The sequence below is a fragment of the Manacus vitellinus genome, unplaced genomic scaffold (genome assembly GCF_001715985.3).
Source record: "Manacus vitellinus isolate BGI_N305 unplaced genomic scaffold, ASM171598v3 scaffold_42_pilon, whole genome shotgun sequence".
Lineage (NCBI taxonomy): Eukaryota > Metazoa > Chordata > Aves > Passeriformes > Pipridae > Manacus > Manacus vitellinus.
The window spans coordinates 307,656-331,105 of record NW_021940553.1 but is presented as its reverse complement, the minus strand read 5'-3'; the positions used below and the strand labels follow the sequence as shown (position 1 = coordinate 331,105).

The 23,450-nt window shown below is 44.5% G+C and overlaps 1 protein-coding gene across 1 annotated transcript in view; it reads right to left on the bottom strand.

Moving 5' to 3' along the window:
• MYO5B (myosin VB) overlaps positions 1-23,450 on the bottom strand; it is a 143,398-nt gene that overhangs the window by 49,862 nt on the left and 70,086 nt on the right. The window contains exons 13-17 of the mRNA XM_029962143.1: positions 16,837-16,959; positions 15,504-15,587; positions 10,632-10,781; positions 9,935-10,032; positions 5,198-5,284 (exon numbers count right to left, since the gene is read on the bottom strand). Of these exons, the coding sequence (XP_029818003.1) occupies positions 5,198-5,284; positions 9,935-10,032; positions 10,632-10,781; positions 15,504-15,587; positions 16,837-16,959 (542 nt within the window). The remainder of the gene's footprint in view (positions 1-5,197; positions 5,285-9,934; positions 10,033-10,631; positions 10,782-15,503; positions 15,588-16,836; positions 16,960-23,450) is intronic.

Genomic DNA, 23,450 nt, shown 5'->3' with positions numbered 1-23,450 from the left:
TTCAGGATGCTGCCACGCAACACACAGCATGGGCATGGCTCAGTGCTGGGACCTGGAAACCACCAAGGGCCACTGAATAAACACAATTCCATATAATTGTCAAGTTATAAGATCCAGATAAGTAGTGTAGAGAAAGAGCTGGAATTAGGAGGATTTTTATACCTGCACAGCTGAGAAAGATGAAGAAGGAGACATGAAGAACTGGACAGATGCTTCTCAAACTTTCCCAAGGTAAAAAAGAATAATTTTGGGACTGAGATCAAGCACAACCAAACCTCAAACATCTACGTTTTGCTTTGAAGTTAGCACAGGTCACTAAGGGGAAAAGGCAATAAAAGGAATGGAAGGATACAGGAAAATAACTTATGCCTGTGGAAAAAAGTCCTCTCCGGGCTCCAGCAGCAAGGAGGATGCTCAAGGGCTTGGCCGGGAGCAGGAAGCTTGGTCATCCCAGCAATTTCTTTGTCATTTTACAGGAATTATAAAGAAGGAATAAGCCATAACACACATCACAAATTAATTTTAGTTTTATTAATTTTTGTTTTTATTTATTTTAATTTTTATTAAACAAATTTATTCTTTTTTCTGTATTTTAAAGAACAAGATTGGGATGTTTTATAGAAAACTACAAGGTACAGAGCAAAGGGGCTGCTCCTGCCCCAAATCAAGGGGTTATGAACCCAAGCACAGCCCCTCTGCTGCAGAGCCAAGCTGGGTTTATTACAACCTCAAATTAAAGGCAGGGTTTGTGTAAGAAACCAGGTGTGACACTCTAAGGAAGCCTCTGAAAAGCATCTCTGCAAGCAGTCAGCAACTGCCCAAAATATCTCCAACTCATTGTTTCAGGGTGATTACAGCAGTGTTATGTCAGCTGTGTGCTGAATTAAGAGCTGAAAGGAGTATAATAAGTCAGCAAAGCTTCAAACTCTTAACCATATTATGGTTTTCTTTTGGTAGCCTAAAATAACTTAATGTAAAATGTTTCCATTCAGGGTAACTAAATTAATTAACCCCATCACCCAAGACCATCCCATGTGCTGAGCAATCCCTTTTGTGTAAGAAATCCTGCCAGCACCACGTGGTACCTTCCACTGAATGGGCCAAAATTTTAAGCAGTGAGGAGCTGGACTACAGTGATCTTTCCATAGGATCCAAAGCCTCTTTAGGGGGATGCAGGTTGAATCTCTCAGCCAAGATTTGACACGAAATTATTTTTAAAACTGTGGTTCGGGGAGAAAATTTCGCTTGTCTTGTTTACTGCAGCAGAACAGATTTGCCTTTCAATTAGCTCTAAAACATGCAGGCTGGCCTGGCTTGAAATTAGCTGGAATATATTCAAAGAGAAGAACAAGGAGGGGAAAAACCCCTCAATTTACACATTACACCTTTTTTGGGGAGTGGGCAAACAGAACTGCTGGTAGCCACAGTCATTTATAGGTTTTGTTACTTTGAAACGACAGCTAAAGGCACATTATATTAAAAAAAACCCTCTATATCCAAGGATGCCCATGATAGATTTCAATTATAAATGTTTAATGTTTATGGAGTTTTGCAGCTGGGATTTCACACTGAATTGATACAAAAATGCTGCATCTGACAGTCAGATTCAGGGACCAGGGGAAGCAGCCAAATGCCAAGAATACTTAAACTATAAATACATAACAATTACAACAACAGTATTTCAGAGAGGCAGCAGTAGTGAGGTTATTCAGAGTGATGGCACAGAGGGAGACTGTCACTGCTGGAGCACTGACTGGAAACCACCAGAACCAGCAAGAAGAAAAATGTAGAGTTTTGATAAAACGCAAGTTAAAAACTTATTTTAGAGAGTATTTTGTGATTCATGGAGATCCACACCAATTAATTCTCTACAGACTCATCTTTATGCAGCCAGTTTCTATAAAGAAGATGAATGGTTGTATAGCATAGAGACATCTTCCACGCTTTACCCTGGGAAGCTGATGATAGATTTACTATCTGCACACCTCAGACAGCCCATTCATCACAGCCATTTATGTACATGCTAACAAATAAATTTCTTAACTGCTGTGCAGCATTTCAAACCAAATGATACATTTTCAATTTACTTGAGACAGAGGCAGAGTGCAGTGCACCATGGAAATGATAAAATAAAACCAGGTGCAAGTGAAGTGGGGAGCACATGGCTTCATCTTCCAGTGACTCACATGGGCTGAGGAACTACAACCTACATTAAAAAATTATTTGTTTTCCTAAAGGTAAAAAAAAAAGACATTATTAAAGACTCAAAACATTGAATTCTTCAACCCATGAAGGAGTTGATGTGAAATTGGAGCAGAAGGTGTCTTTATCCTGAGATCTCTGACCCAAAGCCGCATCACTCTCAAAGGCTACTCTTGTAACAGTATGATGGAAAATATTCAGATGTAAGCACTACAGGATGAAAGTAAACATTTTCTACAGCTTCTGTAATAAAACTTAGATTGAGATAAACAAATTTGAAAATTCCCTATTGCTTTAAAGGTAAATTGCTTACACCGAAGTGAAACAAAATTCACAAAGATCAAGTTTTCTCTTATTATTTTAAAGTGGTTTAAGTTTAGAGCCTTCACATGGGATTTAAATTTAAAGCAATGACTCTCCTTTTTGGTTTTATCATTAATCAAACAATATAAATCGACTTATCTCAAAATATAAGGAAATACAGAGGAATAATCAACGCTCACTTACAGATGGCACATAAAAATGCAGAAGCAACTATTTCCCACAAAATAGGATCCTGTTGAAGCACCTTTTCCCAAGCTGGTTTATAAAGCCAATTCAAATACACAGATTATTCACAGTCCTTCAAGGATGTTGTCCAGCTCCTGGGTCTGGATTTTCAAGACTGGAATTCTATGACCAATGAGGGTGAAGAGCTACCAAAGCCCAAAGTGAGTATTTTATTTAGTGCAGAGCTGTTCCTATATACAATTATCTTCTAGAAACATTAAAATACACGAAAAAATCTGTCCTTGAAGCATCACAAACACTGGAGAAGGTCACTCTAAAAGGCTGAAATAGGAATTTACACTTCCTCCTCCCCCCCGCACGAAGAACAAGAGATGACAAGTTGCAGTGATTGAAGAGTTATGTATTCTCAGTGTCCTGGGAAAAGATCTCATAACCAAAAGCACGCAAGCAGAGCTGAGAGCATCACTTTTGAGTTTTTCAGGGTGGAGGGGTCTTTGCAACAATCAATTATTTGCTGTAAATAGATCCTGGCTGTTCTCCAGGATCTGCAGTGGTTTCTCCCCTCCTTTCCCCCTCCACAGTTACTAATTATACATTGATTTAGTGCTGTAGGGTCTAAACTGCAGCTAGATGAGTAGAAAAAGGATAGAAGTCTGTAGTATAGTTATGAATGGAGAGGAACAGGGTATCCCTGAAGCTGTGAAAAGACCAGTAGCAAAACTCATGGACAACCCTCAAGTTAGAGCTCCCCAAACCTGCACTGGGGAGTGTGACTGCTTGCTTAGCACAGAGCTGCCTTCCAGCGGCCTTTTCCATGTAAAAAAGCCCAGCTTTTTCATTGCTTTAGGGTTTTCACTGCAAGAGGACAGATAGATTTGGCCCTGCAACAAAAATAATAATAAAAGATGACCCATGGGCTGGTTTTTAATTCCTCGCTGTGGCTCAGAGATCATGAAATTTAGGAGCAACTTTTTACTAGTTACTTCCACAAGTACCTTCGAGATGTCTGATTTAAGACCCAAAGGTGATTCTGGGTTTTCTAACAGGGTCAGACCCCCACAGTGAGGACCTAAATCTCCACATACCTCTGCCACCCTTCCACATTGGCAGAGGAAAGAGAGGAATTGGTTTCTATGAAAAATTTCTTCTTCTTTTTTCCTTTTTTCCTCCTTAAGTATTTGGGCTCAGCTGGTCAAGAAGAAGCCCATCACCAGATTTTGTCTGTCCATGGAGGTCACTGGCCAACACAGGAGAAGTGCAGCAGAGCCACCTGATCTCAACGTGCAGACAAGCGCCATCAATTGCCAGAAGGTCTTTGCAGCTTTGCAGGAGATGAGAGTAGCAGAGTCCTCCCCAGAGTCCAGGGCAGGGAGTTTCTCATGGTGCACATCACCACGCTCAGCCAACTCTTCACTGAGCATATTTATAACTTCTTTGTCCCATATAAAAAGGCTGATGGCTTTGCTGACATGAACACAAAGCTGCTTGGCACTAAAACGCAATTGATGCATTTTTAGAATTATTTGCCCTTGTCATCTTCAGGGTTTATTTATAGTTTATGTTTCCTGATTTATTATGCCTTAAAAACCTCTTTTGAATTTTATATCACACAATCAGCAAGAGCCACACCAACCATAACCCTTCCTTTTTATGATGCAAGATTTTGAAGCCTCGCATGCTTTGGATGTGCAGTGTGGAAGTCTATGGTAATAATTTACAACCCTTATTTTCTTTCTCTGCAAGTACAATCTTTTTTTTTTTTTCTGAAATGACAATTGCAACAGCTGTCTGATGCCAGGAAAAAAAAAACTCACAAAGGAAAGTAAATTGAACAGTGGAAGGAGCTTCAGGCAAGCAGGGAAGAAGTCCTCTAGGGCAATGCTTGCTTCCAGGTAAGATGGGTGCAGAGGATACAAAGCTGTTGTTTTGATACTTGATGTCCACCTCCATTTGGGATCAGAGCTGGATTCCTTTATCTGCCAGGCATCAGCTTTTTCAGGTATTTCACCACATCAAATTACATCTCAGGACCAAACTGAAAGCACCAGCTGAAACACTGGGCACAGCACAACACACCCTCTGTCAGCCTCACTTTGCAGCTCTTTGCCTGATAATGAATCTCTTAGATTTGAGGAACTCAGGACCTAATGGGAGTTTGGCAAACCGTAAAGAAAAAAAAAAAAATACAAAAAGGAGAAAATCTACCCTGGATACAAACCAATCCAAATAAACACTGTTTGTCCTGAAAACACCAGTGTGTCCTTCTCTCTCTCTTTCGCCTCAGGTAATCACAGAATAGTTTGGAAGGGACTTTAAAGCTCATCTTGTTCCACTCCCCTGCCATGGGCAGACACCTTCCACTAACCCAGGTTGCTCCAAGCCTTGTCCAACCTGGCCTTCAACACTTCCAAGGATGCGGGATAAGGAACTTGCTGAGTAAATCACACCAGCAGCACAACACCCCAGCAAACTCCCAGCCCAGTACCTGGATGGGAATCCAGCTGCACTGATCCGGACGGTCTCCAGCACTCCACAGGCTCTCAGCTGCTGCACTGCCCTCTTTGGATCAAATCTGCAATTATATTTAGGATAGACATTAACACAGCAAAAAGGAACCCATGCTTTCAACCCACCTGATAGCGACTCTTGCAGAGACAGGAATTGTCTTCAGCTCTCATTATTAGAGTAGGGGTTGAATAAAACCATCTTCTGTACTTTTTAGTCCAGAGCCATTCCCTCACAAGTCCTAGCAAAACTCATGCCTTGCTTTGGGAACACACTGCACAGATGTCACACATTTCCTCTCCATGTCACAAGTTGCTGTACTTTTCAAGCATAACAGGCTTTGCTACCACCCTGCTATCAATCTCTAGGGGTTTTCTTGGGATAAGATGACAGTCTGCTGCAATTAATTAGTCCCTACAGCCATAATCTACCCACCTTTGTAAAGCAATACAATTACAATACAGAAGGGAACAGGTTACCCCACCTCAAGCTGCCTGATGAACCAGACAGTACTACTTCTGCAGTTATAAGGTCCAGAAATCAAATTCAACAGCAAAATAAGTCTGATATATTCAACTCCATACCAAAACCAGGTCCCATGGATTTACAGACTACGTTTACCAAGAACAGTGGTGCTCATGCTCCTGACTAACATCGAGGGGTTCCTGACTAATGCAAGGGATTTCTGCCCTCCTCTTTTTAGCTGGCATCATCCCTTACCACTGGCATCTCATTTCCATCAGCAATTTGTGCCAAAAAACTTCATGACAACTTCCAGCTGAATACCCGGGCTGTGCTCTCTCTGGTTCCTGGCATGAGTCCACTCCCAGATCAGTCTACCTTTGCACAGAGTGAGTCCAGGTACCAGTGTCCTCCATTGCTGCTCCCTCCTTCCACCCCAACACAGAATGCACAAATTGGTCCCAGCTCTTCAGCCCTGGAAGATCCTGGAAGAGTTCCTTGGATCAAGCTTGGACTCATACAGTGCAGATGTACACAGTGCAGATGGACTCATACAGTGCAGATGTGAGGTTTCCACAGCAAGGGTGAGAAGCAAAAGCTTCTCAGGTATCTGCTTGTCTCTCCCTGGAAGCCCAAAATATTTACACCCACAAGTCAAGACTACATGAATAATTCTGCCTGGTCTCTGCAGTACAAAAGCAGAATGGAAAATGCTTCTCTTCTTCTCTGTGCTTTTTTAAATTCCCTGGACCTGTCAAGACTACCAGCAAGTTATTCACTGCAACACCACAAACACTGTGTAGGGTGAAAAATCAAGTCTGGGCTGTCACTCACTTCAAGGAAGAAACCACAAGGGTACAATTTCCATAACAATAAATAATAAACAGGACTGGCAGATCGACGGGGAAGCTTCAGACCTGGAAGATCCCAGGGCAATCTACGTCGTACACAAGGGAAACTCTCTCCAAAGCAGACAAGCCCTGCTCAGAGAAGGTGAAATGCAGTAACCAGAGAGGCTGCAGTTGTCTATCTGCAAAAACTCCAGCTATGGGCTAACACTGAAATAAAGAGCTTCAAAGTGGGACCACACGCACTATTAAAAACCTCTTTTCCTTGCCATGGCAGGTAGAAGCAACTGGCAGAAGGTTGCTTTTGGCCTGGAAACCCAAGTAAAAGATCACAAACCCTGCCTGAAACAGAATTTAAAAGGAAAATTGACAAAGGAACAACCTGAAGTCAGGCATTCCCCTTGCACGTCTGCCTTTTGCAGTCTTCTCCATTAGGGATTAACCTCAGACACAGCCTGCAGCCAGATGCAGCAAATATCACTGCATGGTGCCAATGTTTCCTCCAGGATGGAAGCCTAACACCCCTCACCCTCATTATAGATCTTATGTTTTCACCAAGCTGTAAAGTAGGAATGGAAGTAATGCAGGGTGCAAGAAACCTGAGGAAATCAACCTCCTGTGTTTAAAAGCTACGGGGGCAGACCCATAGCTCAGGGCTCTAACCCATCAGAAGCTGAAAACCTCTGAAGATGGAAGTTGCACAATCCCTCTGGGCAGACTGTTCCATCGATAGACTGTCCTCAGGGAGAAAAAAACATGTTTACCCATCCCCATTCTGAACCTCTCGTGTCAATTTGGGGCCATTGACTCCTGTCCTCCCACTGCACACCACTGTTAAGAGCAAGGGTTTGTCCTCTTGGTAGCCCCTGTAAGCACTGAAAGGCTGCTATCAGGTCCTTTCTCTTCTCCAGGACAAACACCTCATTTTAGCAAAAAAATGTAATGCTCCTGTGAGTTGAAAAATGTTATGTTTTAGGAAGAGAAGACTTGTTTTCTTACTGAACAACAAACATAATGCTGAGTTTCTGCATGCTACAAGGTATCACTTCAGTGCTAACCTGGAGCAGTGCCACTGGTGTTTCACTTCACAGATGCCTCCCAGCACTGTGTATTTTCCAGCATGTGGCTCTGAAACACAGAGTCCTTTACAGCCATCCCAGTATTCTCCAGACTCAAGTTTTACTTATAAGCAAATAGACTTTAGAGGGTAAATCTGATGAGGAGCAGCTGAGGGAGCTGGGGGGGCTCAGCCTGGAGAAAAGGAGGCTCAGGGGGGACCTTCTGGCTCTGCAACTCCCTGACAGGAGGGGGGAGCCGGGGGAAGTCGGGCTCTGCTCCCAGGGAACAAGGGACAAGACAAGGGGAAACGTCCTCAAGCTATACCAGGGGAGGTTCAGGTTGGTCATCAGAAGGAATTTCTTCATGGAAGGGGTGGTCAGGCCTTGGAAGGGGCTGCCCAGGGAGTTGGTGGAGTCCCCACCCCTGGAGGTGTCCAAGGAACAACTGGACATGGTGCTGGGGGACAAGGTGGGGGTCAGGCACGGGTTGGGCTCGATGGTCTGGGAGGGGCTTTTCCAACCTTAATGATTCTGTTACTTCCTTCAAGCCAAGCTCAGGATACAAATTCTTCAAGCTGGTGGCAGCAAGACCAATATTGACCAAGATTCTCAGATCACATGTCAATTAAGCAATCCATGGCAGGTGAGGAGGGAAATCATCTCTTGCAGAACTCCCCAGTAGGAGACACCTGAACCAGAACCATTCTTGTGTGTTATTTTAGTTTATCCTTTGTTCTCAAAACCCTGAGCTTGGACAACTCTGACATTCACCAGACAGGGAACATCACATCAGACCAAGCCATCACTTAAACTACCAGCAGACACTGGCAGAATGATCCTCTTATTATTTGCTACACATAACAGCTTAGAAGTACAACTGAGTTAATTCAGACAATTACTGCACCTTCCCCATCAGGAGCTTACACATTTGTGAAATTATATTAACTGTATCCTGAGCATCACATGAAAAACTGAATTGAAAAGTTAAAAGGTAAAGAAGTGAAGATGGATGGGCTGAAAGTATAGTAGAGTATGGACATGGAGTATTGGAAACACCCCTTGGAAAGGTGAAGACATTTCACCACGCGGAACATCCTTGACACTTTCACTAGAGCAATTCAGAAAATACTTCTGTGTTTTAGCTAAAGAAAACAATCAATCACAAAGTGTTACTCCTGAATTTCATTTAAATAGAAAAACACTGCAACAGGTAACAGGAGACTGAGGTGTGGCCCTAAGCATCTCCAGTACCTACAAAAAGGTACATGAAACAGATACAACAGAGTACAGGAACTGCCATCCCAGCACAGGCAGCCAACACAGCCTTCCCCAGAGCTGATAACTAATCATCTAAGGAATCAGTTAAATATAAACCCGTGTCTGAACATCTTCTAACCATTAATACCCTTCACTTTGCTGTTTGCAGGGGAAGAAGAGTCAAGCCAGGAAGCTTCCTGGTGGATACATCTCCACCAGCACATTGTGACCAAAGGTGAGCCTGTTTACAGATGCTTCACCCTCCTCTCAGGACACTGTTGGAGCTGTCTCTGCACCCTGAGGTTGCACTGTGCTCACTGGGAGCCCTCAGCCTGTGTTGGATCAGCTGGAGGGAAATGCCTCTCTGCTGATGGGTTACAATCATAAGCTGCTTTCTTAAAGGTCACCCCCCGCAGTTTATGCCCTTAAAGGACATCACAACATGATCTATGAGGCTCCTACATGCTAACAGACAAGGGTTTTGGAGCTAAAGGGAACAAAACTGGGTACAAAGACACGACCAAGAGGTCAAGCAAGGCTAAAAGCTCTCTTATCACAGCACTTGCCGCTCACGATACGTCTCTGAACTACAGAGGAAGATCAAGACTGGCTTTTTGTTTCAGCTGTTCACTCACCTGGAAACCTGCCTGAAGTTGATACAAGTCACGTCTTTACTTTTTTCGCATTTATTTTGGAAGCACCAAGACATTTTTGTTCATTTTGCAAGCCCACTACTTTTCTCTGCATTTTAATTTCTTCACCTTTTCACTGCTTAGAACCGTAACTATTTAAATCAAAGCAAGTCTAAGAAGAAATTGTACAAAGACCCTATTACTGTAAAGCAAGGATGCTCAGTATTATTAGCAGAGTATATCTATGAATTACTATAACCTGAATTAGTCTTCATTTCACAGGCACAAAATGCACATAACGAAACCCAAAAAAGTGACTCCAGCAAAATACTCCTGCAACCTTGCAGTTACAGGAACAATGTTACAAGGAGAGGGCAATGTCCCTAGCAAGGGGAAGGTCCCAAAGCACACTCTGTTGCTCTAAAGCTGAACATATTTTCTCATGTGAAAGCCCACTTACTTAAAGGGCAGCTTCTCGTCGTTGGGTTTGATGCAGCGCACGTAGTGTGGGGTGGTGGCATTCAGGGTCTCCATCAGCAAATGCAGCGAATTGCGGAACTGGAAGAAAAAGCCACTCATTTTGAGGAGGGAGGAAGGTGATGCAGCCCTGCAGCCCAAGCTGGCAGGTGCCACAGGGCACCAGCCCCTGGATGTGACGCAGCGTGAACCTCCCCCCGCCTGCCCAGCACATTCAGCAACTGGTGGGTTGAGAACTTCCAGCTTAAGGTTCATGAGTAACAAGTGTTTGCTCAGGACTCTACACAGTTGGGTCTCTGAAATATCTCCAAGGGTGGAGACAGCACAACCTCTCTGGGCCCTTGTTGCACCATCTGACTGTCCACACAAGGGGAAAAATGCTCTTTTTCTGAAATTGTTTCAATTTATGAGTTCCACAGTACAGTGGGACACATTCCAGTGAATCCTAGAGTGGTTCCACCCTCCTTAAACTTCTCAACTACTTCCAGTCACAACTACTCAAGCCTCCTCTTCCAGAGACACTGCTACAAGTCACCCAAAATGCAACAGCCAAACATGGGTCGTGGGAAAGTGCCTTTCCATCCCCAACAGCTTTTCATTTATCTCTGACTCAAACTGAGGCAACAAGGTATTAACTGGATTCCCCTGTTGTTGACTGACTCACTCAAATCATACATTACCTGGTGTCCCACTGTTTTCTTGTGCTCCTTGTTGGCAGCTTTGATGGCTGGCCTGGCAGAACGGACGCTGATTTTGGATGTTCCCTTTCCCACGGGAGTGACAGGCACAGCACCCTTCTCTTCGTGGAATAAGTCTGCCACCATTGGATACTAAAACAAACAACAACACTTGAGCAACTCTGGACCTGCTCACTGGGGAATGAACCCACCCAAGTCATGTTGGTCAGGTCATTTTTTACCCATCTTAAACCTGGAAGGGGAAAAAGGGCAAGAAAAGTGAAAGCAAGAAGCATTGTCTACACAACCTACATCAGGACCATTGGCCATTCTGTCTCATAGTTCATCAGACCCTGAATGTGCAAAAAAAAGAGGCTGAAGTCTTGTCAAGACACAAAACCCCCTGAGTTTTGTGGGCTTGTTTTCAGAATACTCATCCAGCCCTGGCCTCATCAAGGATGCTGCCTGAACAGCACACACCCCAATAATGGGGTCTCCATGTGAGAAGGTCCCACCATGGCCTCAGAGGCACCCTTGCTTCTCTAACAATTAAAGATACACCAGCACTTCCTCACTAATTACCTGCCTATCAGCTGAACAAGCAAGGAACACCATTCCACAGCCCTGGATGCACCACATTTGGCTCCTTGCATCCCTAAAGTCTGGGGTTTCTGGCAAGCCAGCAGCAACATTTCCACTTCATAAACAGGAGAACAGGTGAGCTGGCAAATGCACTTAATGTCTTTTTTTAATTATTCTTATTTAAGGAGCAGGATATTCAAATTTGCATTAGACTGGGGAACTTGAATATTAAGCAAGCCACCTTAAATCTGGCATGGTTAGCAGGGCTGTTAAATTTTCACATCTTGGACTCCAGGACAGTGCCTGCTAAGGATCTGCTTCATACTCACAGTTTTTATTTTGATCTCTGGGGCTCACTCAACTCCTACTAGAACAAAGGCTTTCACCTTCTTTGCCTGACCCTTTATCCCCAAAAAAGAGACATCCTGAGAGCTGTTGTACTTGGATGACACGTCACTGCCTTGGATGCTTTGACTCCTGCAAACTTGGGATGTCTGGATGGCATAGGTTTGATACTGTAAGATATCCAACACGGGCTCTGCATCACTATCTCACACTTCACAATGTGGTAAAACTCCTGCCTGTAATTTTGGATTTTGAAATATCCTCTGAACACATAGCTGGAAGTGCCATCCACTTGATAATCAATAACAGTATTGCTTATTCCTGGAGAAGGATCTCAGAGCTGAGCTTTCAGCTCGCATAATGCAACGCTGGGATCATCCTTAGCAGCCCAGGATCTATTCCACAGGTGCTGGGGGATAAGCAAGAAGGACAGATCCCTCCTTCCCAACTGGCAGAGCCAAAACCATCAGTGCATTATTTGTAATTACAAAGGAACTGGAGTACAATACCTATGCAGCATACCTGTATGCTCTCCTCTCCATCAGTAGTCAAATCAGCTTCCCTAATTCAAAGAACATCAACTCTCAACTGCTTTAGCTGACCAGCACTAACAGAACTAATTAGCTGCTCTATAAAGTTTCTTTCACTGTCCTTTTGATGGCATTAATTGCATTCTAATTAGCAGAAGGCAGTTCTGCCTTGGTGGGAGTGCTTCATCACAGATGTGGTTGTTGATGGAGAGGTGTTTAGGTCCTTGCTGTGTTAAACTGAGTGTTCCCCCTTGCCCTCCACATAGATTTGGTGGGAATACAAACAAGAAAGCAGTGAATACTGTATGCAGGCCTGGTCCTGAGGACAGGACAAAGTCCTCACAGCACAGCCTTTTGCCGCACAAATTTAAGTTTTAATCAAACTAGCACACATAAGCAGCAGACTCGGCACTGCCACTGCTACTCTCTTCGGTTCAGAGAGACCAGGTTGCTTTTTGCAGCAAAAAAAAATTGGTTTTATTTGTTTATAGCCCCGGGAGGCACACGGCAGTCAAGAGGAAAAAAAAAAAACAAAACAAAAAAACAGGATAACACAGTCTGCTGGCAAACAGGGGTTAGGGAAACCAAGAGCAGATCATCAGCTTTTAGAGGCTTTTCAGGAGGAAGGTGAGGATGCTCCTGCTGCTCTTTTTCCCATGACAGCACAGCATAAGCACAGGCTGATAACAGTCACTGCCCCCATGTCACTAAAGAAATGGCTTAAAGGCAGAAATTCTTCAAACTATGTCCCACATGTTCTTAGAGCCAAGTGCATTTGAGAGTGTTTTGTGTTGGATCAGAGAAGCTGTGGCTGGCCCATCCCTGGGAGTGTCCAAGGCCAGGCTGGCCAGGGCTTGGAGCAACCAGGTCTAGTGGAAGGTGTCCCTGCCCATGGCAGGGGTTTGGAACGAGATGGTGTTTAAGGTCCCTTCCAACCCAAACCATTCTGTGATTCCATGATCACAAATGCAATGTTGGTGTCGCCTACAAAGCTGCCACCGTGAAGCCACAAGGTCCTAACACCTGACCCCAAGGACCATTACCCTCGTTTGCAGGATGGGTAAACTCAAATCTTGGGTTCCAAGAGATTCACATTAATTTTTTATGGTTTGATTTGTTTGGGGTTTTTTTAGGTCAAGCAAACTAGTTGCAAGGAGCAGAGTTTGGTGTTTTTTTCAGCTATTAAATGAAAGTCCAGCCTGCTCTGGTATTATATTATAGTCCCTGTATAGGACAGAGAGACCTATTTCACCATTTTTTAAAAATCTCTTATTTTCACAGAGGGAGTTCCAGGGTCCCCAACACTCTACAACAATAGACCACATCTCTCCTCTGCAACCAAGTCAAACAGAAATCCCTACCAGACACTGCCAGTTCTGCAGCACTGATTTCAACAGCAAGTTCAGCACTGGCTAAATAATTCATCATACAGCATCAATTATTCCTGGAAGCTACTCGGCATTTCTAATAAGCTCTAATCATGCCCAGATTTTGCCCTGAGAAGCTTCCTGAACATGCAGAGATCTTGATTTGGGCATTATTAACGTCCAGCTTCACAGTTATTAGTCTCACAACTACCCCCACGGATGAGAAATTTGCTCATTCTGTCATCTTCATATGAATTCCTGGCGGGGACACAGGGCAAGCCACTGATAATAGTCAAATAATTTCCCATCCTCATCTCAGAACTTTGACAGGAACAAGCTCCTGCTTAAAATGCTTCTAAAACCACTATTTCCTCCACCTCCCCTCACCCCACTCCTTCTTTAGGGTGCCTTTGGAAGGTGACAGCCAGAAGTAAACCCAAGGGAGGGTGGCACAAAGAGAGGTCTGGATATGTGACACGTTTGCTTGCAATATGCAGGGGGGTCCAGAATCTGTAATGCAAAAAAAACCCAAAACCAATTTAACATACTGGCCCATGCTGTGGCAGGCTTTGAAAAGTTTTGTAGAAAAGCAGATACATTCCTTCCTTAAACCATGCACAAGGTTTGGTGGGACAGCAGTGCCCCAAAGTCACGCAGCCTTTATTCTGGATGCAGGATGTAGGTGTTGGACTTTGCAGGGCTGGGTTTTCATTCTAACTCTTTAATAAAAGCTGCCCCTGGAAGGGATGAGGCTGTCTATGAAGTTTCAGCTCATTAATTGACAATGAAAGACTCAAGGCTGCAGGGAAGAACTTTTGGTCTGGTTTTAGAACAGCAAGTATTTGAAATTCCTTAGATGTCTGTGCTATTGACACCTTTAACCCAATCCCCCCAAGTGCTCATGGAGACAAGAGTGTGGTACTGGAAGTCAGTGTAAAATCTGCTCAATTTATAAATAGAGCTGTGAAGTGTCCAACCTGAAGCACATTGCCAAATGCCCTTTCACTGCAGACAGGACCCACACCAAAGCCTGCAGAGCCCCACGGCTACTGCTCTTCTGCTTCCAACATCCCACCAAATCCCCAGCCCACAGAAATACCAGAGATTTTTAACACTGAGAGCCAGAATGCTCTTTACCAGGAGACCTGGTATTCAAAGTCAGTCAATACACCCCTGCTGGCACTTGAAGCAATGAGATGTTGACAAGTTGTTTGTACAACACTCAAGAGAAGAAAGGCACGAGGCACGAAATCTTGTAACACAGGAGTGGCAGCGTGATCACGAATATGAGCTGATTTGTTAAAACTGTATACTGGCAGTGGGGTAAAACAGCTCCACAGCAGCTGGGATGCCTCAGAGTTCGGGTAACATTTCCAGCGTTGTGTGTTAACCCTATCTTTTGCATACTAATTATTAAAGTAATTAGAAGACACAGGGACATGTATGATGGACTACAGCTAAGATAAACAGTGATTTTCATATGGAAGGGTGATAGGGTCATCAAAGCTACCCACAATATACAGATTACACTGCTGACCATGGCTTTTAACCCCAGGATCAGCTTAGTTTTGAACAACCTAGTCCAGTGGAAGGTATACTTGCCCATGGCAGGGGGTTGGAACAAGATGATCTCTAATGTCCCTTCCAAACAAAACCGTTCTGTGATTCTATAACACCTTCAGTGCCAGCTGATGAGTGGGGAGCTCCAAGCAAGAGTTAAGTGGGGTATACAATGCCCAGTAACTAGCTGTTCCTAATTTTGGTTCTTGGTGACCAAAAAAGAAGAGGATCAGCAGGTTTGGAAATTATTTTTGTGATGACAGGATACCAACACCAGGGTGAAAGAACATGTATAACCACACGTACCCACACATGGGTGTGACTATAGCCCCCAGCACTCTCCTCTACCCCCTTCCTCCCTCCTCCACATCCCATGTGTTTGCCTCTTTCACTGCTGTTACATGTTCACATACCCAACATGCCTGTGGCATGGCACAGGAACACACAATTTAGCTCCAACCAGGACCACTGCCATGATTTACTGCTTTTACCTTGCTGGCTTTCAGGATGCTGATCTGCTCCTCATACACGGTGTCCCTGTTCTTCTCCAGAAATCCCTCACTCTGGTATTCCACCTAGCAGGAGACAAAAGCAAGCTCAGAGGGTAAAGTCAAACCACACAGGGACAAGGTGCTCCCACCGCTCCCCTGCTATCCAGAGTTCACCCGAAAAACCTGAGAGAGGGAAAGGGGAGAACAACTGGAATTTAAAGGTCACTTTTGAATCAGAAGTGAATCTGAATAAAAGCAAAACCCTTGCTTCAAACGCAGACTCTTTCTTAGTCATTGAATTGCTCTGTATGGAAACCAGAGGGAAAAAAAAATGCGAAGTTCATCAGTAACTCTACAAGCTCTTTTGTTCATTCCTCATCTTCTTGAAAGCTAATCAATAAACCTCAAAAGATGTCTTGGCTATGCCTCTTGTAGGTCTCTTAGTTTTTGAAATTGCAGAGGGTTGGGATGCAAAGGAACTTAGAAAAACATTCTTTAAAGTAAACTTTAGAGAGGACAGAAGAAAATTTCATTGTTTACATTTGAAGTTGGCTGAAATAACTGACCACAAAAAAAAAAAAGGGGGGGGGAACTTGCAGAGAGATATTGATTGTGAGGGATACAAGTGCAAAACCAAATGCCTAGGGAAAGGTGAGTACCAACCTTTGCCATGAAAAGTGTCTCTCACATCCAGGGTAAATCTGGTTAGGAGAAGCACCTGCATGGCAGCAAAGCACCTGCTTGTTGTCTGGCTCCTCAGACACATCCCTGGTCTTTTTTCTTTTCCCAACAAATGGGTCTTTGGGATAACTGCAGGCTTTTGAGATTGTCATTTGCTGTGAGTGACACCTGTCACATCAGGGTTTTGAGGAAGTTGGAGCCCATGGAGATGCCCCTACAGCTCCAGACACTGGGATTTAGTTTAGTTTAGTCCCACAGTTGGCATCTTCTCCCTCAGAAAGGTGGGATCAGAGAGGATCACCTCTCACCTCCTCCCCACACTGTGCCTCACTGACACTCTCAGCTCCTGCCCTTCAGAAGTAATTCCCTTTTCCAATACATTTTGTGTCAAGCTGCCCTTACAGAAATTCATTTCGCCGCAGCTTTGAAAAAGAGGATTTCACTCTCCTCTAGAAACCACGACAATTTACAGCTTAGAGCAACAGTTCTGAGGCTGAAGTCCTCGGAGCTGACCTAGACTCGAGCACCGAGCCAAGATACCTGCCACCCAGGCACCCCTGTCACCGAAAAGCAGCTCTCTGGGGCTGTGAACTAATTTTCCCTCACTGTTTATTTCCCTTCCGTGCCACTTCCCGTTTCCAGCCCTGGGTACCTTATCAGCGAAGTGCAGGATGATGAAGGAGGTGTTGGACATGCGGGGCTTCTGGAAGTGCTGGCTGGAGCCGTGGCGGTCGTACAGCTTCTGTGCCCAGTTCTGGTCAGTGCCCCTGGGAACCTGCAAGGTGGGAAGATGGACCAGTTCTAGGAGCGTGTGCTACTCTATTTTCTTGTATACTCCTGACAAACGCACTAAAATTTCACTGCCAGCGAAAAAACACCCAAATGCTGGTTCTGTTCCAACAGCCAGAGCTGCTCTTGCAGGAAAAAAAAACCCAAAGATTAAGGGAGTATTTTTACACTTAAGTTGCATTAGTTACTCAGGCATCAGCATTATTTTTTTAGTGCTCTTTCCGGTGAACGAATACTTCCAGAAACTGCCACCTGAGAAAACATGCGGGAAGTTCTGGTTTATCTCATTTGAAATAATAATAGCAGTACAATAACAATTCTTAGATACTAAAATTAAATAACACTAAAATCGTAATTCTTAAGAAATCTCTGCCTTTTTGGGATCACTTGGATTCCAATCCCATGATGTTTTAACCCCAGTTACACACAGGGCTGGGACTTCAGACCCACATACCTGTCCTGCCACAGCCGAATGATTGCCATGTCCCCTTCCCACACATCCAAATCTCCTGTGCCACGGATGTCCTGGATACCAAACCCTCCCTCTGCCTTCTATTTAGACTGAAATCAGGATGCAAAATTTGAAAAAATTTGGCCACGGTACAGCAAGATATCAGGTGTTGCCCAAGAAATTGCTTTGGTAGAATAGGGCAGAGAATGGAGAAATCCTAAAAAACTGCAATGACTTAAAAGAACACCTCACAGCACTACCTGGGCTATTGTTCACACATTAACAGTTAAAGAATGCTTGAGCTTACCATCTTCCCCAGCATCTGCAGTTTTTACCCACTAAATAATGGTAAAATTAAGTTCATGTAATATACTGTCAAGATCAGGGAAATTTTGGTTTGTTTTGTTATTTTCTAAGCACATACAGCTGTATAGCAGCATATAAAAATATGCTGTGATTTCTAAAATTAAATACATCATTACACTTCCCATACAGACTCATTCTTCCAGGATATATTTAGGTCCTTCTCTGCTAACCAGCCAAAAGCCCAAAAACTTTACAGAAAAGCATAAGGGCGTTCGAGGAAAGCACCTAGCTGCACATATATTTTATTTTGTACTTTTCTAGCCCAACGAGCTTGACACAAAACAAAATTCTTGAAAATCAAAGGAAACAAGGAGTGAAATTGTTGCTCTTGAGGGCTGAAGAGCCACAGCTGATGGGTTCATCCCATGGATCACTGCCAGTAGGGCACATATACACACACAAGTTTTAACAGAAAATGACTGACTGGATAATTTAGGTTAGAAAAAGAGAAGAGCTGGAAGAGAAGTGTTAGGCAATATTTAAAATCGGATGGGACAAAAGCCTAGAAACCACAGAATAACTGTGCAGCATCAGGCAGAGCTCTGGATCATCCATCAGGACTTTACATAGATCTTTATATGAAAAATGACAGAGGAAATAGGGGCAGCAAACAGTGAGAAGGAGACCTCAAGACAGTTGAGGAATACTTCTCAGCGCTGCTCTGAAGCAGCCTTTGATTTCATGACAGCAAACCAAAACACACCAGAAGGGCTCTGGACACTGGGATAAGCATCTCCTGCCTATCCCCAGTAAGGGGGGGTGAATTAAATGCAGCAGCCACTCATGCATGCCATGCTACCCCAGATTTATTTATATTTCACAGGTTTTAAGTGTAGCCAATTATGGACACGCATAGAAATAACAGAGAGTATATATAAATATTAAAATGGCACTTAGTTATGCAATTATATACATGTTTTATTTACGCCAGATAGACTTGCATGTTTAAACTACAGGGTTATATAAATGCAGATGGGTTTCTTTTCATCAGTTATATTTAATATTTATATGTAAAAGACATTCTTTCTGGAGCTATCATTAGGTGCCTCCTGCTCAGGACTAAGCCACAGGTGCAGAGCAGGAGCACCTGAGCCGTGGGATGCTGCAGAGAGCAGATTTACCCTGCACCAGCTCTCTTCTAGGCCATCCACTTTGCTGAAAAACCTGCTTATCTCAGAGCTGAACTTCAAAGGCCTCGCTCCTGCCTCCCAGAAAGAGGGTTTTGCCCTACCCTGCTCACTGTCCTGCAGCCAGAGTATTTTTAGCTGCCTGAGGAGCACCTGACTGGGACCAAGTTCCAGAGATAAAAACTAACAGGGCCATTATCTGCACTATTATAACAGCTTTTGGTATTAGCTTGGCAGTTTAAGGCCTTTAGAGCCACGGAGAAAGTTATTTAGAGACTATCTCATCTCTTTTTTAGGGGCTGGGGAAGACGAAAAGTGACTGCCTTGCAAGTTTTGCATGGAATCTTTAAACAAGGTAAAACTTACACCAGGAATAGCACACAAGGTCAGCGCTTCTGCTCATCCTCCTTGTCGTGCCTCTGTCACCCCTCACAAAATGGGTGGGACAGTGTAATCCCTCCATACACTGTCCTCTGAGCTGTCGGGAGCTACTGCAACCGAAATCAAACCCACCCAGCACGTCCAGGGTCACCCCACAGGCTCAAGTCTGCCCATTTTGCAACCTGGGATAGTGGGAGGTCATGCCCCTCCATGGCAGGGGATCGGAAAGAGGTGGTCTTTAAGGTCCCTTCCAACCCAAACCATTCTGAGATTCTACAATTCAAACCTAATGATCTAAAAGTGAACCCCCTGAAAGTCATTTACATATTATTTCTTTTGTCCTTAGCTCCAGTACAAGTTAAAGCCTGAAAAAAGCCTGGGCTTCCTCTGCACTCCAGAGCCACGTTCCAGTGCAAGTGATGTGCCTGACTTTAAAGTCATCAAAGCTGACAGCATGACATGGGGGAGGCTGTTCTGCCATCGGATCGGGCGGCCCGCCCGAAAGGAAAGCCCAGAGGTCCAACCTCTGCCCGTGGAGCAGAAATCCCCCTGGACAGGACAGGGCAGCACAGGAAGGCGATGTGCTCATTTCTGATGCTCAAAAAACTAACGAGTCCAGACAAGGAAAACACATTTGCTCAGATACCCAAGTTCACAGCGACGCGTGGAGACAAGAGGGATTGAAAACCAGTCAGCCAGAAACAGACTTCAGTGTTTCTGGCACTTGACAGAAGGACACGGGAAAGGTTAAAGAGCATCTTTTGAACAACACTAGAAAATGCATTTGGCACATTAACAGCATAACACAATGGCAATGTGCCACAAAACACAAAGCAGAGCCACAAAAGAAGAGCTCAAGAACGTGAGGGAGTCTGTGGGTTTGGTGAGAAACATCCCCCTTCGGCAGCCTCGGGGTCAGGCTGCTCCTCAGTAGAAAGGATTTCACCAAGATCCCTAACAAATCTTGGACAATTGTTCTGCAAAATCTTGTTCTGCAATTGACACATGAACCCTTCCAACCAGCCTGGTCTTGACAGAACCCTTTTCGATGCATTCCATGCTAACGGACAGGGGTTTTTTTTCATTAACTTTTCATTCCCACTACCATCCCAACAGCACAGGCAAAAGCACGAAAGCAGTGAGGCTGCAGGACACCTTACAGAGAAATTTGGGCATCCAGAGCAATCTCTGACTGTACTCCCAAATCACAGAATCACAGAATGTCCTGAGCTGGAATGGACCCACAAGGATCATCATCTCCAACTCCTGGCCCTACCCAGGACCACCCAAGAATCACCCCACATCCCTGAAAGCCATGTCCAAGGCACTTGGGAAGCATGTGGAAGACAAGCAGCACTCCCACAGGTCAAGCAGTTTCAGCCCCAAAAAGCAGGACAGCTTATCCAACTTTGACTCAGAGACTTCACTGCATTTCTCAGAGAGTTTTCTGTTTCCTCTGAAGATAATTAAGGTCTCTTGAAAAACCAACCCCAGCTGGCTGCACCTCTCCAGAGAGTGTAAGTCACTCTTCACACGTCTCCTCAAACCTCGAAACCTTTGAAGTCTTCCTAAGAAGTGTGTTGCCCCCTCCACCAAAGTAATTTCCTTCACAACTAGTGCGACCATAACCTAAATGCATTCCAGACATCCAAGCAACCCTCTCACAGCTGGATTTTCAGAAGACAGACTCCCTCTTTCATGCGCATTTCTTCTGACAGGCTCTACGTTCATCTCCTTGCTCCCCTCAAGGACTTTGCTCTCATCCCAAATTATTTCCCACCACCTCACTTTGTCCCGCGGTGACTCCATGCGCACTTCACATCTCTCCACGGGGAGGTTCTCCTGGATGCCCTTCTGCCCTTTCCCATCTCTTCAGGGTCATCAGTCTGTGCTTGAGCGCTTCAACATCATGCCATCATGGTGCATGGGACATGAACTCTTGCTGCTCCTCTGACACTTTTTTAGGCCAAAGAAAAACCAAGAGATTCCAAAAGCTCTGGGGAGACGAAACTCCAGTGCAGGAAACAGGGAAAAGGCACTTCAAGAACTCCACAGTCACTTAGCAGAGGACACAGGTCACAGTCCATGGAGATTATAAGGATTCCTGGGCAGACCAAGGGTGTAACTGGAGGTAGGACCAAATGAGCTCCAGAGGCCACCTCCAACTTTAACGATTCTACAACAGCTTCCAAATCCTAAGATTTCAAAGCTGTTTAAAAAAAAAACCCAAACATAAATATCTACCTCCTGGAGAGGGATTTTTCATGAAGGTATGAAGTGACAGAACAAGGGGGAATGGCTCCACACTGCCAGAGGGCAGGCTTAGATGGGATATTGGGAAGAAAGTCTTCCCTGTGAGGCCCTGGCACAGGTTGCCCAGAGAAGCTGTGGCTGCCCCAGCCCTGGAAGTGTCCAAGGCCAGGTTGGATGGGGCTTGGAGTAACCTGGGCTAGTGGAAGACGTCCCTGCCCATGGTAGGGGGGTAGAACTGGATGAGCTCTAAGCTCCCTTCCAACTCAAACCATTCTATGATTCTATATCTTAAAATCTTTTTTAAGAACTAAGGCTTTTCTCATTTGCTTTCATGAGACAGGTTTAGTCCTTAACACTCCAATCTCAGTTCAAGAGTCCTCTCTTTCATTGCTGATTCCTGTTTCAATTTTTCTCTAAACAGGGACAAGACTCTCATATGACCTTCACTAGCTGAACTGCTTCAGCACGTTCCCAGCCACCTCCTCCCCATCCACACACTAAAGATTAAAAAAAAAAAAATCCATACTGTGAAACAAGAACATTAGTGACAAACCCTCTGCATTTGTGCTAGTGAGTCATTATGTAGCCAGGATCCCCTCGACGCCTTTTCAAGTCCCAGAGTACATTTACCCACCACCCTGTGTCCTAACGAGGTGATGTGCAATTACCCTATTGTGGGCCCACCCTGAGAGGTGAAACACTTCCATGGGGGTAAAGGTTTTCATCCATAAACTGGTGCTTTCAGTTGACAGGTTTTGCTGAAATTTTCATAAAACTGAAGAACACTTACATGTTATTATAAAAGAGGTGATTACAGGGCCTATAATAAGGGCCTCTGACTAATGACAGCATCCCCCACTGACAGGTAAATAACCAGAGAATTGACATTTTATGTGGGGGGGAATAGATCTCATGATTCGTTGGGGTTTTTTGGTAAAAAAATAAGCACAGACAAAAAAAAAAATAGTACCAGGCAGATCTGCAGCAAAGTTGCCCACATTAGTAGTGGTGCATGGGAGTTGCTCTGTCTAATGCAATGTCACCAGCAGCAACCAGTGCCACGTGCCCCAGAGAGGAGCCTAGGGTGTTACTCCCAACAAGACACAAGGATAATTTCATTTAAGATCCTCAAAGTTATCCAGGAGACAGTTTGAGACTGAAAAATTTAGCAGGCCTAATAGCACAGACACCAGAAGAAATGGTACTGAATACCAAGCAAACACTCTGACCTCCTTCCGAGCCAGCTCTGGCTGAGATGCTATTTTTAAGGACATCAAATTAAGTTTAATTTGTTCTCATTTTTAAGGAGTATTCCTGAGAGAAGATTTGAAAAGTCAAAGTCCCAACTCTGGCTCATCACAAGGAGATAGATGGAGTGTCTGTACCCCAGCTGAGCTGAGGATGTGCAGGCTGGGACAGCCCCATCGTGCCTGGGAAGGCAAACGCTTGACAGGTCATCCTCTTCCCAGACAAGGACAGGTCAAACACCTCCTTAAATCCATCCCAGCAGGGGCATTAGTCTAAATAATGGATCCAAAACCTTTCTTTCTGATGCAACATGATATTCCTGTTCTCGGGCCACCAGATCTGTCCTCTACTCATGGATCCCACAGAGCCAACAGGAACTCCTTGTGTCCTTATCATCTTGGCTATCCTGGCCAGGGCCCCTTCCCTACTTCAGCTCTCTCACCACCCTTTGTCTCATCCCTCCCTGCCTTTGTTCAAAAATGCTCAAAGATCTTCCACAACCAGTAGGACATTTCCAGTCACAGAATATATCCAAGTCTCAATGGAAACTCCTCCCAAAGGACAACTTGTTGGATCACACCATAGCAAAACCAGCCTGAGGCTCCTCAGGGCAGGTACATCCAGCAGGAAGGCTGTTCCCATCCCCTTCCA